General features: G+C 44.8%; 1 protein-coding gene across 1 annotated transcript in view; it reads left to right on the top strand.

Annotated features, from left to right (window-relative positions):
* Positions 1 to 15,195, top strand: part of Insc (INSC spindle orientation adaptor protein) — a 109,705-nt gene extending 94,510 nt beyond the window's left edge. The window contains exons 9-12 of the mRNA XM_052200843.1: positions 6,975 to 7,041; positions 9,726 to 9,881; positions 11,123 to 11,199; positions 14,694 to 15,195. Of these exons, the coding sequence (XP_052056803.1) occupies positions 6,975 to 7,041; positions 9,726 to 9,881; positions 11,123 to 11,199; positions 14,694 to 14,822 (429 nt within the window). The 3' untranslated portion in view covers positions 14,823 to 15,195. The remainder of the gene's footprint in view (positions 1 to 6,974; positions 7,042 to 9,725; positions 9,882 to 11,122; positions 11,200 to 14,693) is intronic.
* Positions 15,196 to 15,613: the final 418 nt, after the last annotated feature.

The following is a 15,613-nucleotide window of genomic DNA, read 5'->3' as shown; positions in this document are numbered from 1 at the left end:
CTTCCTTTAGCTAGATGCCTCCACTTGTTGAGCCTCTCTCCCATGAGGCATGATTTCCGGTGCTTTTACCATCAAGTGCATCACCAAGGCTTGCTCTGGTCATGTCAGATGAGACCCAGTCATGACAATAAGAGCAAGCCTTTTGAAGGTAGGTGATACAGGTTCAGCAGATCCTTACTGTCAATGATAGTGTTACCTTGGGCAAGTTTTTCTTCATTTGTAAAATGTGTCTACATAATTGCAGAGTCAAGGCAGGAATCCGAAGAACTAGGGACTGCAGACTCTTGGTGTAGACTCTGTCACAAGGTTGCTGTAAAGTGAGTAGATGGCCCACTGCACACAGCACTAAGTGAGAACCTGTAGTCTGCAGTCTCCTCGTGTGAAGAATGGAATGTTGCTTTCTGTGTGAATGCCCCATGACTCTGCAGAGTTCCTAACCTGACTATGAGGATTGGCAGCTCCCCCTACACCGGCATGAAGTCTTACCAAAACGGTGAGAATGTGGTCACGTAGGAGGCAGATGAACACATCCCTGCATCTGATTCAGGAGTCTCTCCCCCTCCCCCTGTATGATCCAGGCACATCTCCCACTGTCCTCAGGATGGCTTCACCTTCTGCCCTGGCTCTGAGCAGCCACTTAGCTAGTGAGAGCATACCCATTAAAGAAACAAATGGCTCTTTGCTGTGGCAGAGGGAGGATGAAGGTGATCAGAGGGCTCTCTGTAATGAAGACAAAGAAGATGAATTGGGCTCCGAAGTGCTCACCGCCCCCTGAAATACTTAAGAAATTAAATGCCCAGTGAGGCTTCCGGTAATGAGCACGCCAGTGACGCCAATGCTGTGCAAAGCCTCCTGGTCTTGGCTATGTACTTAGCGCACCTCTGTTTGGACAGCGGGGACTCCTCTATCATCTAGGCAGGCCAAGTCCACTTAATTAGTCAAACCAAAGCCTCCCTGGCAAAGCCCATTCTGTGCTCACCCTTGGGGTATGTGCAGCTACAAACAGCTGTGGGCCTGGGGTCTTCCACTTACGTCTGGTAATCTAGAAAAAGATAGTACAGGTTACAACTGGATCAGAGGCTATGCTGTGCAGGGATCTCACCACAGACAGGACAGGGTGGGAAGGACACCTTTAAGGCCATGTATCACTAGTGTCAGTGACCTCTGAAGTGGAGGGGACTTACAACAGAAACAGGATGATAAGCCTTTCTGTGAATTGCTTTCAAAAAGGCAGTGTGCTGCCTACACTTCCCATAGAAATTTGTAGTTTGCTTGGCATTTTAGAATGTCCACATTTTGTACCATTTCTGGAACTTCTATATCAACACTGCTTATCGGGAATCCATTGATCAGAAATGCCAAATCCTGGGAATTATAATAGTGACTTGTATCTCAAAAGCCCTCCATAGTTTATAAATCTCTGCCACGTGTGTAAATATGAGTAGAAATAACATGTCTTGGGTTTAGGTACACTTTAGTTTGAATCCTGTCTCTCTCATCTCCTGGCTGTGTGTCCTTGTGTGTGTCTCTTAATCTCTCTAAGCCACAGATTTCTCATCTGTATAATGAAGAGAATAACATTTCTTCTCTCCTCTGGTCCTTATTTGATTAGATGGGGTGATATTCATAAAGCATTTAGAACCAAAGTGGGTACTGAGTAATGACTGGGGCAGGTGACTGAAATAGAATATATTGAGATGGGTCTACTTGGATATGTCTAATTTAGGGCAGGAATGGAGGGCCTGGAAATACAGCTAATGCAGTGGGGAATTTTGTAGGGTGTGGAGTAATGGATGACATGCATAGCATCAGGTTGTATGTGGACACATGTAAGATATATGTATACACACACATGTGTGTGTGTGCATGTATGCATGTGTATGTGTGTACGTGCACGCGCACATGCATGTGTGTGTGTATGGTTGAAAAGTACTATAAGCTGGAGCTGGGGAGATGTTTCAGGTGGCAAAATGCTCTTTACCCAAGTATGAGAACCTGATAAAATCTGTAGAACCCACAAAAAGGCAGAGCATGGAAATAAATACCTGCAGTCTCGGTGCTGAAAGGAGGCAAGTGGGGCCATGGAATTCGCTGGCCACTCATCCTAGCTCAGTTGGCAAGTTCTAGGTTCAGTACAGCAAACTCAATATACGCAACTGGGGAATGGTTAATCTCTGGCTTCCACAGGCATACAACCATTAGCACACAAATCATAAAAAAAAGAAGAAGTCTGGGCAGGGGCAGAAGAGAATTCCAGAGCTATGGTTGACATTGTTGACGAGCTTCTGATCAAAGAATAATGCCAATTATAGTTTTTGAATATTGACTTTTTTTCTATCTAAATTCTTGGGCAACAGAGAAGGATCCATGACTCACCAATAGATGTATCCAGGTGTTCTGTGACATAAGGTCTGTCAGGCCAGTGTATCTGTCTCTAACTGGGTGTTCTGGGCATACTTTGCATGCCATTTATGCATTATAATCTCTAGGGCTATCCTACAGTGCAGCAGGTGATGAGGGATGTTGGTAGAGTCAGGGTGTGGTCAGAGTGACTGCTGAGATTGCTAGGGATGTGACACAGCGTAAGCCATGTCTTCATGTCTGCCCGTGAGCAAGTATCTCCTGACTACTTGCTCTAGAGGAGTGCAGGGTAACCATTTTGTCTGTGTGTGCTGCTAGCACAAGACTCAGCCAGCCTACATCCTACCAACCCAGAACATGTATTGTTGAACTAGTGACATGGCAGATCCCCTGATGGTCTAGGTTAGTTAGCTATCTACTTCAATTCTCCTAAGGCCCCTGTAAGCTGAAAGAGAAATGATTTCAGAGCGCCACAGGAGCCACCAGTTTTTTTTTCTAGCCAGGAAGGCTCTGTTTTAGTTACTTTTCTATTGCCATGATTAAATCACCATGACCAAGACAACTTATAAAAGAAAGAGTTTATTGAGGTCTTGTGGTTTCAGAGGGACAGAGCCCATGACTATCATGGCAAGGAACACAGCTGCAGGCAGATGGGCAGGCATAGTGCTGGAGCAATATCTGAAATCTCAACTCACAAGCATGAGGCAGAGAGTTGAATGGGAATAGTATGGACTTTTGAAACTGTATAGCCCACCCCAGTGACATACTTCCTCCAACCCGGTCACACGTCCTATTCCTTATCAAACAGTTCCACCAACTGGGACCAAGTCTTCAAATACAGGAATGTGGGCTATTCTCATTTGAACTACCATAGAATTCTCCAAATATGAGGTCTTTTATTCCCTGGAGAGGATCTCTCATTCCCAGTAACTCTTGGTCACATCCGTGTTCAGCCCCCTAATGTGGCTGTCACATTGCTAGCGCTCCTTTAACAAATCATTCAAGGTCTGGGTCCTTCCAGGACTTGCCTCTTAGAAGTGTCTTATGTTTGTTTAACAAGTGTTCTGGGTGATTGACAACACACACTGAATGCTTATGATAATTTTATGACTTATATTTGATCTCCTGTGGTCTACCAAGTGAGGCTGCACAGAGATGCCCATTCCTGTTACCCCAGATCGATGAATAACTTCCTGTACATAGCAAAAGGGATTTTGCACAGTGATTAATTAAGGCTCTTAACCAAGGAGTGTTATCCAGGTGGGCCTAAAGTAATAACATAATTTTATGTGAGGAGGAAAGAGGAGCAGGGTCAGAGAAAATGGCTCAGGTTTCATTATTGAAAATTCTTTTTCTCTCATTTTAGGGTAATGAATATTTGTGGGCCTAGTGAAAAGAGTTAGATAGAAAAGTTCAGTTGAAGATGCAGTTCCCAAATTGAAGGTTCTCTAGGATATATAAAAATACAAATCTCCTGAGTTCAACTCCCAGCAACCACATGGTTACTCACAACCATCCTTAATGAGATCTGACGCCCTCTTCTGGGGTGTCTGAAGACAGCTACAGTGTACTTATATATAATAAATAAATAAATCTTTAAAAAAGAATTATTTATTGGTTTATTTATTCATTTATTAAAAGAAGTGGGGTGGACAAGTGTACAAGTGTGTGCAGATGCATGTACCTATGTGAAATTACAGAGTCTAGAAGAGGATGTCAGTCATCCTCTACAGCTTCCCATCTATTTCTTTTGAGGCAAGGTCTCTCCTTTAACCTGGGGCTTTCTTAACTTGGTACATGAGTGGTGGAGGTCAAGCCATGGCAGCACTAAACCATTTCTCCAGCCTCACAGTGTGCAGGTGAGAGAGAAAGGGGTGGGGGTGGGGCAAGTCCATGTCACACAGATTACAGTTCATTTGGTTTTCCCAAGAAGAAACCTAGGGTTAATGTGTGTGTGTGTGTGTGTGTGTGTGTGTGTGTGTGTGCATGTGAAAGAGACAGAGACAGAGACAGAGACAGAAAGACAGAGACATGGAAATATGATCTATTTAGGACCTCAGGCCCCTAGCACTGTAAGATAATTAAATTGTTTTGTTTTAAGCTACTAAATTTTCAGCAATCTGTTATAGCAGCACTAAGAAATATACACCATTTCATTAACCAAGCACAGAAGGCCGGGTAGCATTGCTAGAGTCATGTGGATAACAAGAGATGGTATCAGGACCCGATCCTACACTACATCTCACCCAAGGTATTTCTTGAGGCCAGTATTCTCTGTGCTCACCAGGTAATTACAAAGAGTCAGGAAGAACAGGCCTTCATTTTACAGCAATTGAATAACCCTGGGCCAAGAGAAACCATGAACCTGGAGCCTGCATTCTATATCCTCACAGCATTGCAAGGTTTTTTTTCAGCCAGGTAAACCAGTTGTCCTTAAAACTCTAGTGGGGAGGCTAACTGCTAGGTGAAAACACTGACTTCTTTTCCCTCTCCATCACAGTGCATACAAGTGTGTTTCAAATGGGAGACTCCAAGCAGGGTATAATTGGCATTTATTCAAATTGTGTTTAATTGACTACTTCATCTGCACCTCAGAAAACCACATGGGGTACAGGCTCTGTAAGGAGGAAGTAATTTTCATTAACAGGATCTAAATTAGTCCAACACAAAGACCTACCTGGTGCCTGTGACTCAGCTAATGATTGCCACATAATGAATGCTACAGACAAAGGTTTTATTTTCCTTCCTCTTTTCCTCTCTTCCTTCCTTTCTTCATGAATGCTCGGGTCAAACAAGAGTCTGTATTCGGAAATGCCTGTCTGGTGATGGGTGGGGCATGGGAGCCCCTGTGTGGCGGGAACAGTCCCTGTTTCTGCTGTTATTGGCAGCCCAGAGACATCAGAATGCCCTGTACTCTGACAGCTGTAGCCCTGCATGTCTCTCCTGTGACTGTACTTTATGGCTCTTTGGGAATTTTCCATTTGAGGACTGCGTCTACATCCCATTTCTTCTCTCTAACTTTCTCCTCTGAGCCCACAAACACTCCCTATCCTAAGAGAGGAGAAAAAGAATTTCCAATATATACCTACCACTTCTCTAATAAAACACTGGGCATGGCAGATGACTTCAGAATAAAGTTTTTGAGAGGCTTTCCTGCCTTCCCCCAATGTCTCTCTCCAGTTCTTGCTTATCCATGTAGTCACTGACCAGGTCTGAGTAGGAAGAGGATGATTCCCAGAGATATTGCCTCCACAGCCAGCACGTGTTTTGAGAGGGCAGAGGGATAGGTATTCTACTGGTGTGACAAGCTTTTTTTTTCTTGTTTAAGAGGGCTTTCAGATGTTTTATTAAGAAGAGTGATAAGTTATAATTAAACCAGTTAAATTCCATCTTTTCTGGCAAATGTTGCTTTACCATCCATTCTTAGGACTGAAGCCTCCTGTGTTGTCCTCTGCAGACTATCACTTGCCATCTCAGAAGCAGAGCATGGCTCCTGCTTAGACAATTTCATAGGCTTATGAAGAAGTTCTCTGGGGAGTGGGGAGAAATACTTTAGATCTTCCAATTAATTTCAACCATCATCAGTGCACGCTGTCTGTATCTGCAGAGACAGGCACGTTTGATACTGTATGGTTTCTTTTAGGAGCAATGTCAGGGCCATCTCTGATCATAGCACCACACTTCCATCCTTGACTGACATCTATCTATCTATCTATCTATCTATCTATCTATCTATCTATCTATCTATCTATCTATCTATCCATCCATCCATCCATCCATCCATCCATCCATCCATCCATCCATCTATCTATCTATCTATCTATCTATCTATCTATCTATCTATCTATCTATCTATCTATCTATCTAATTTTTGGTACCATTTATAGTCTGGCTCTCTTGTTGAAAATTCCTTAATCCATTTTTTAACATATTTATTTTATTTATGCTATGAGTTCACTGAGACCCTTTCATCGTGCCAGAGAACTGGAAAGTGTTACAGCCCAAGAGACTGTAAACTAAGGGTGGGTGTCCATAGAATGCCAGTGTTCTCTCATTAATGGCAGTGTCACTGTCAGTGTCAGTGGTGATCTGTAAGTGAAGCTTGTAGACCAAAGAAAAGTGTGGCTAAACTGAACCTCCTCATCAGCTTGCCCTCTGGCTTGAGCTCAGCCTTAATTCATTTCAGGTTAAAGGTCAGTATCGAGAAAGGAAATTGACATGGGGGAACCCAATCAAAGATCAAAGAGTCAGGAGACAAAGCCAGAACAGAAGAGAGAAAGAAAGCAAGCCTAGAATCCAAGGGGTTAGACTGAGGGTCCCTGCATTCAAATGACTGGACCTCAGCTTCATCCAGTGTGAGTCTGCTTTTTCCTGGGATCCTAAGTGATCATCCCAGAGCCACCCACTGATGAATGGGCATCAGTTACTGGGGCTTACATCTGGGAGGCAGCAGCCGACGAGAATAAAAGACAGTATCATGGAAGGCTAGGCAGATGTATATAGTAAGGATCCGGGCTGGACAGAAGCTCTGCAGCCCCCATATGACCTACCTGCAGAGAGTGCCATGGGAACCACGCATGTTTGTTTTATACTTTCTCAATTTCGTTTTCCAGATTGTAACCATCTTGGCAAACATGTCTGTGCTGGAGCAGTGTGCCTCTGACATCATTCAGGAGAATGGTATGTCTGGGAACGCTGCATGGATTATCAGGGTATATGCCTTTGGACTTGTATAAATCCTATGTGTAGATATATAAATACACATATGTTTATCTCTGTATGAACATTACATACACATACACACAAAGAGAGAGGGGGAGAGAGAGAAAGAGAGAGAGAGTGAGTGAGTGAGAGAGAGAGAGAGAGAGAGAGAGAGAGAGAGAGAGAATTCCGTGTGTAACTTGGTCAAAAGTGAAATGCTTATTTACCTTCACAGGCTTAAATTCTAGTGGGAATTTATATAGAAAATGAAGAAGATAATGCCAGGTAGGGATGGTGGCCTGGGGACAATAAAGCATCAAAGGAGGTACGGTTGTCCTAAAGTGGGGCAACATTGCTATTTAACTGCCCTATTGCATTTGGCCACCATGGAAAGCTAATGTGTGGGAAGAAGTGAGGGGGAGGGGGAGGAGAGTGCAGCAGAGTTGCCTCCAGCCCTCTCCGAGGGCATCTCCCTTCCAACTGGCCCTCTCTGTTCTACCTTGTGTGTTCCTGGTTAAGGGGAGGTAGAACTGGGCTTGTCAGCCTGAAGGCTGTTGTAAGCAGTCTCTGTCAAAAGACAAGGTGGCTGCCTTGTAGCTGGGAAGAGAGCTAGGTTGGCCAGGGATTCCTGTGACTGAAGAATAAGGGAGCAATTAGCAAGCAGTTGGAGACCAGAGACACTAATGAGAGACTGAGCTGGGAGGCTGGGTACCTCTGCTCTCCTGAAAGTCCCTTCCCCCCAGGCTGCCCTGCTGTCTTAACAAACATAAACTTCCCGGGGTCCCCAAGACTAATTGAAACACACCATTTTGTGTTAATTTCATGTGATTGAGTTAATAATGAGAAACTGTGCTGAGCCAGCTGAGGCCAAGAGGAGAGGCTGTGTGCTGTCACTCGTACTCTCCTTAGGCACTTGGAGTCTTGGCTCAAGTGGCCAATGACAGCAGGCTGCCACTTGCCTTGCCTTTGAGCTTGGGACAGCTGCCATCTGGAGAGTGCTCTGTGACTTACAAAGTGCTGTTGACTAACTCACCAAGTCCACAGGGGCAGGAACCTAACTGTGTGCCTGGCATTGTGCAGGACATTGAGGACATGGAGTTTAATAGGGCCCCACCTTTTTCCTAAAGGCTTTCCCTGACCAGAAGGAGGGCCTGCCTGGACTGAAGTGCTGGTGTATAAGATAGGCCATCTTAAAAAGTAGTCACAGGAGGAAAGAGGGTAGCAGATCGTGAGCACTGGAGCAATACCTGGTGGGCTCAAATTCTGACTCTGTTATCTACAAACAGAATGGGCTCTCTCTTTCTCCTCTGAAAAGTGGGAATATCAATGTTTACCCACAGGAGTGTGTGAGGATGACCATGAAAAGTCAGGAGAGTGTCTAATCCAGGAAGAGCCCTGCTCCAGGCCTACTTTCTCTTTTAGGAAACGTTGTGAGCCTCACAGGATTTCATGCAGAGAATGAAAGGCAGGGTTTGAGGGATCCGAATGATAGTGATGTGCCCAGAGGCCGCTAGAAGCCAGGTGACTCCTGGGTCTCTAAGGAAAAACCCTGTTAAATAGTTGGACTCTGAAAGCCCATTACTAAGTCACAGGTTGTAAGTATAGATGCCCTCAGGATCTAGACACATAATGAAATGGATAAAGTGGACAAGTATTAGACCAATCTCGTTAATAATAGTAAACTTAAGACAGGTATGTAGGTACATGCTTATAACCTCAGCATTCAGGAGGCTACAGTAGGTACAGAAATCAGAAATCTATTTTTTATGGAAATTAACAGCTCACATACATAATTCTTGAAGCAACACCATGAAGTAAACCCTATCTTTAGATCATGTCTAGTTTAAGTTCACAGCTGGCTGGTTGTGACTAGGATGTGGGTGGGGGGTTGGGGGTGGGGAGCAGCTGACACAGAAGACAGTCTTCTGCTGCAAACCTGTAGGATGGAAAGATATTTGAGAGTAAGAAGGAAAGAAGGAACATTCCCCACAGAAAGGGTGGGCAAAGGCAGGCTGATAGTGTGTGTGTGTGTGTGTGTGTGTGTGTGCACATGCACACGCACTTTATAGAACAATCAGGAGACAGATCTTGTTTAGGGAGGAGGTAGGAGGCCCCTGAGTGACTAAACAGGGCCTCACTCTGGCACTCCCACACTGTTCTCCAGCCTAAACCCAGACACCTCCTGCTATGAGACTCAGCACCTCTGACCTGTCTCAGATGCAACCCCATCAGGTGACAAGGAATAGTTATCTAAGTTCCACCTAGCAACTCCAAGCTTTGGGAAAGAGGCTTACCCCATTCTGGACCTTTAAGTAGAATTACCATGGTCATGCCTGTGAGACTGTTGGGATGTTTGAAGGGACTGTTTCTTTACTGTGCATATAACACAGCGTGAGACATACCATAAAATCCATATTGGTGGTTTTAAAAGTGGGGATGTCTTTCTAGATCTTTCCAGTTTAGTGACTTAGTGCCTAGAATCAGACACATCTCTATGAAGAAGGAAAGAGGTGACTATGTCCAACTGGCACCTCTGTTTGAGACTCCCCGTACCCGAAGCCTTTGTTTGAGCCCTGCATCCCTTGTCTAGCTAGCTCTGCCAGCAAAGCTCTACCCTGGGAGTAATTCTGCACTGTCCAAACCGTCTATTGCTTCTTGCCCAGGTGTCCAGTTCATCATGGGAATGCTGTCTGAGAAGCCAAGGTCTGGGACGCCTGCTGAAGTGGCAGCCTGTGAAAGAGTACAGCAGAAAGCTGCGGTGACCCTGGCCCGCCTCTGCCGAGACCCAGATGTGGCCCAGGAGGCTGTGCGGCTCAGCTGTGAGTGGTGCAGGCGGTGGCTGCTGTGGAATGGAAAGCTTGGGATGGATGTAGTGATCTCAGAGTGCTGTCAGAGGGCAAAGTATTAGGACTAACTGGGGTCAGCCCATCTTTGTGTGCTGGGAGATGCTGGGGTCGAAACCCCGGGCATAGACCCTAGTCTAAATTGCAACGAGAGATAAAAGTTGGCCAGAATAGTGGCTTACCTGCAGGCTCCTATTGTTCAGAACTTGATTATTCCCTTCACTTAGCTATTTATTCTTTTATTCACTTTTTTAACTCATTCTCCATCCATGGGTTTATTCTCTCAGTAATTCATTGACTCGTTATTTATCTATCTACTACTTGACTTACTTTTGATCAGAGCACTATTCTATCGATTATTATTAGCCTCCTATTTACCTGAACATTCCCAGAACCTCCATTTTATGCTAAGCTCTAGAGAAGTGGTCCTCAACCTGCAGACACCCTGCATAACAGACATTTACACTACCCCACTACAAGATTACAGTTACGAAGTAGCAATGAAATAGTTTTATGTTGGGGGGGGATCACCACAGCATGAGGAACTGTATTAAAAGTCACAGCATTAGGAAGGATGAGAACCACTGCCCAACAGGGGCACAATACCTGCCCTTGAGTGGTGACAGGAGAATGGTCTGCACATGAGAATTGGGAGGCTGATGCTCAAAGCATATCTGGTAGACTGAACAGGCCCTGCTTATCTGAGTGCATTGATGAATGTTCTAGCAAGGTCACACATCTTTGTGGCTTGTGGCAACATTTTCTCAGTAAATCTCTCAGAAATGTTAATGGGGTTTATCTTTTCCTGTACTTTTAGCTAAAGTATATTTCCTGACTGACATAGCCAATTGGGACAATGTAGGTGGGAGACCCCAGTGCATAGGCGTCAATGTTAAACATTGTACTCGTAAAACAGGAAGTGTGTACTCCAAGGGCCTTGCTCAGAGAAAATAGGCAACCTGCTTGCAGTATTTGGCCACCATCAGCCCTGGGCATTGCGTTGGCACCTGCGGGTTTGACTTCAACACTCTGCTCTTCTTGCCCTTGGGCAGGAAGTAGAAAGTCTCCTGGAAATATTCCTCCAGGTGGCTGAGCTTCTCCTCGGCGGACAGGGCGGATGGGAGCTAGCATGGACCATGGGTAAAGCTGGCCGGCACCTCCATTTTATCTGACCAGGTTTGTCTAATCCAGTTGTGATCTGCTTGTGTCTTGTACAGGTATGTCTCGCCTAATTGAGCTCTGCCGATCCCCCTCTGAGAGGAACAGTAGTGATGCTGTCCTGGTGGCCTGCCTGGTGAGTTCTCAGGCTGCCTTCAGCTCAACCCAGGGCATTAAGGAAGGTAGACTGAGGGTAGGACAGCTGGTTCTGCCACAGGTGGATAAGCCTAGATACCTCCCCATGTTTTTCCTTCTCATATTCAAATGGCAATGCTGATGTTCATCCCTATTAATGTGATGAAAGATGAGGATGGAGAAGCTGTTCTCCATCCAACAGCCACAACCCCAGTGACCTTTTAGGCTCTAGGGACTACCAACAGCAGATTGAAACCAGAGAGGTGACCTGGAGGGCTACTAGGGGCTAGTGTTGATATCATGAAGCCCCAGAACACAGGGGCCAGGACATGGACAGTTGTCTGTCCAATGTGAACAATTATGAGGAAGGTTTCTCCATTTACTCCCAGGAGGAAACTTCTGCCCAGCCCTCTGATGTAGATGTGACTACAGAGGGCATGGCAGACAGTGAGGTTACCTAACCGGATGCTAAGATCTCCTCCTTGAACCCAAGCAGGTGCATTCTAGGAATGTCACACTTCTTGGGACTAGGGACTCACCTTGAACTAACCTGCTCTAGCAGGTGGGCAGGGCATGCTCTGTTCACACGTATCTTCTTATGGGCTGTGATGAGCCACTGGACAGAGTGTCAGAACAGACTGAAGTTTGGGCTCATGGAGAAGCTGTCAGCTTGCAGAAGAGAATGCCAGATCTTTGGGCCTCAACAAACACATGGAAGAAGCAGTGGGTGGAGGGTTCCTTCAGGCTGAGTCATTGCAAAGTCTTCCTTTCATCCCATTCTTCACCAAGCTCAGCTCATTTTTGGGAGCTCCACATGGGCACTGTGCAGTTATAGAAGCAGCTGGTATTGCCATCAGCGGGCCTGTCCTGGCTGTACCTCCGTGAGCTATGTGTCGTTGAGTAGATCAAAGTGCTGTAACTCTTATCTAGTAAATATTTGCTGAGTGAATTATGTGCTGCTTCCTCTTCTAGGCTGTAGGGATATAATTGTGGAGAGAGTTGGGAAAAAGCTTTCCTGCTTTTATTCTGGAAACTTTGGGACACTTTTATCTCCTTTGTGCCTTTGAAAGTCTGGGGAAGGTTTTTGACCTTTTGACCTCTTCTATGACTTCTTTCTCGACAATTTCACGTGTGTGTGTGTGTGTGTGTGTGTGTGTGTGTGTGTGTGTGTGTAATGCATTTCAAGGAGATTCATCCCTTCTATCTCCCACCATCCACTCTGGATTCCTTGCTCCTAATAAGTTTCCCTCCCATCTTCTGAGTAATTTTTAAGTGCATAGAAAATTAATGTGGAGTTTTAAAAGGGCACCAATTACATTAAAATGACTATTTTATACTTATGCACATAACATATTAAAATGTGCTTGCTCATTGTAGTAAATACTATTTGGAGACACCTTCAACATCTTTTATGGGGTCTGCAGATGTCAGTGATTTCTGTTGAAGAACTGTGTCAGACGTCAGCAAGATCCCATTTGTTACAACATTGACAACCAAAGGAAATGCTGTTTGGAGAGGAGTTATTTTTAAAAAAAGAGAAATGAGGGAGAGAAGAGAGAAAACCTTTCTTCTCAGGCCTTCTTGGGTCTATTTTTCAGTCAAGCAAAGTGAGGAGAAATTTGTAGCTGACAAGCACATCATCATTGGCGTCCACTCCCTGATCTTCAGCGCTCTGGCAGCAGCAACTGACAGACTGAAGGGTTTGAGAGCTGAAGTCAAGGACGTAGGGAGCACTTGGGACACTGTAAGCTGCCTCCATTGCGAGGGCTTCTTGCTATTACTACTGCCATTCTTACTGCTTCTTGAGACAGTATATAGAAGTCTTGGCTGCCATTTTCAATCACTCTAAGAACTTTCAACTGGAAAGGGACTGCACATTTTCTGTGGACAGGGGGGTGGATGCTGAGGGGATCTCTTTCTAACTCATCCCCATGTGGATGCTGAGTGCATTCTCCTATGAGAGTTTGACTCATGATCTTTTTATCAGACATGAATGGAATTTTCCAATGTTCTTCACTAGTTACTCCACCTACTGTCCACTTACTGACCTTAGTGTGGCTCTGCCCTGGCACTGGGCCTGGAGGCCCCCTGCTCTTTCCAGGTCCTGTACAACTCTGACTGACAGCACTCTCTTCACCCACACCCCAAACAAACACCATCTTTACATCTCTGTTGTTCAGCCCTAGAGGCTCAGATCTAAGTTCCCACCTGATGATGTTTCCCAGAATCCCTCTGTGCTATAAAAGCAGGAAATACACAGTTAAGGAAATACCTTAGTTTCCCTGCTTGTCTTATGATATCATCTGAATCACTCATGGAGTAGACTCTTGAAATTTTCTGGAGGCTTGGGCCTTTTGAACAGACCATATTGTTTCTAGCCGTGCTCTTTCTTTTCCACTTTTTCAAAGCACTGGTCTCATTATATTAATGTAGAGAAGGATTTGTATCTCTCCCCTGATTCTAGAATGTTCTAAGGAAAAAACGCCTGTATTAACCTTTCTATTTTTATAAGATCTTTAGTTTTGCTCCTAGTTATTGTCTGACTTTGCACTTAGTTGACTTGTCCACATCCCCAGCCACTGATTCTGGTGGATGTCCATTGCTTAGTTCATTAAAGACTCCAAAATTGGGTGTAGGCCTCTGGGCAGCAAGGTGAGAGGTGCATGGTGCATGGCCAGGCAGATGGAATTGGGAGCCTCTTTCCTGTCCCAGGCCTTCTTTCTGGCCTCAAGGCTGTCCTCAGGTGGAGGGAGGACAATTGAATTATTATCTCTTGTGTTGAGGAAAGTGATAGCACAGATTGCCTTCAGCAAACAGATTGATTTTTCCAAAGTAAAGTAGCTGGCAGTAGGCAACTGTCTTCATTTAATACTTGAGCATCCAATGACTGACTGACTTGAGAACAAGGCTTGGGAGGGTGCATAGGAAGAGAGACTGATGGTTTCTTTGTTACGGTTACCAAGGATGGTTTTGCTGAGGTGGTGACAATAGATGAATACTTCTGACTAGGAAAGAACAGGAGCGCCATATTCCCCAGGATGTGTCAAAGTGAGTCCAGTGCTCTGTGGGGTGATCAGGTGAACCGTCTCATTGTGCTACCTCCAGCCCTCTCCAGTTCTCCCTCTTTTGACTTGGATTTCCCAGTCACAGCATCCTTGTCTACTTTGACTCCATGTTTCCCACTTCCTGTTTTATCCTTCCCATCCTTCCTTCTGTGAGGGACTTGCTTCATTGTTAGGTGAGTGAAGAACCCTGGTTTCTGTAAGTTACTCACATCATTGAGAGCAATAATTGGAGGTTTCTGGAAGTCTCTGGGAGGAAAACATTTTGAACTTGCATATATCACTACTTGACTAGATCCTTAAAAACAGATATTTAAAATAGTTTGCCAGAGTGATTTTTAAAAAGTATTATGGGACAAGTGTCAGGTAATCAGATCAAATTGCTTGGTTAGTGTATCACATTTCTCAAATGAATCTTTTCTTCTCTCCCCAGGCTGCCCTGCGTCGGTTGGCCGGGGTCTGCCCCGAAGGCCTTCAGGACTCTGACTTCCAGCAGCTGGTCCAACCGCGGCTTGTGGACTCCTTCTTGCTGTGTAGCAATATGGAGGAGAGTTTTGTGTAGTGAGCGTGGGAGAGAGAAGGCACACTGTGTGCACTTAACACGCTAGCTCTCCTTAGCTCCTTATTTATATGTAATTTATTTTTTACATGAAATAGAAACAGAAATCTTTATCAGTGAGTAGCTGGTCCTTGGGGATCCCCGCCCCCCTCTGACTTCTGTGGCTATTTAGGTGCAGAAGTTGAATTGTGTCAAGGCTAATACGAAAGGTTGTCACAGGTGACTCCCCTTCATGTTTCCTCTCTTCTCTGCATATATTCTTGCCTATTTAAAAAGGAAAACAAAACAAAAAAGCCCAACTTTGAACCAGGGCATTTCAATTGCCCAGCATTTTTTAAAAGTTAGTTTTACTCTTTTCAGAAATTTAAAGTGACTTTTGCAGTTAGAAAGACTGTAATGAAATGTTTTTCTTTAATAAATGAAATTGTGAAAAATATGTCCATCTTTATTTTCTGCTTGAATCGTGTCTTTAAACTCAGTTTTTGCTTCTCACGGTTTCATGTCACAGGCACTTCTCCATCTGTTTAAAGTTCAGAGAGAGTTGTCTTGTTTTTATAGGGATATTTAAAATGTGTTTTTGAATATACCCAAGCTTTTGTCCTTGCTTCTTTTGCCCCGGGAAACCCACGCCTCTGGGTAGAAGAATCCTGAACTGAGAGACGGTGCATGAATCCTTCACAGGAAGCTGCTGGGGGAGGAGGTGGTGCCTCAGTGGCCTAAGACTGAGAATTTCTTACCAGCTCTGTGTCCAGGGTCCTCATGCTCATAGATTGAAATTGGCCATGGTGACAGTA

This window comes from Apodemus sylvaticus, chromosome 1 (genome assembly GCF_947179515.1).
Source record: "Apodemus sylvaticus chromosome 1, mApoSyl1.1, whole genome shotgun sequence".
NCBI lineage: Eukaryota > Metazoa > Chordata > Mammalia > Rodentia > Muridae > Apodemus > Apodemus sylvaticus.
Note: the sequence above shows the minus strand (reverse complement) of the source record. Positions and strands in the feature narration are given on the sequence as shown.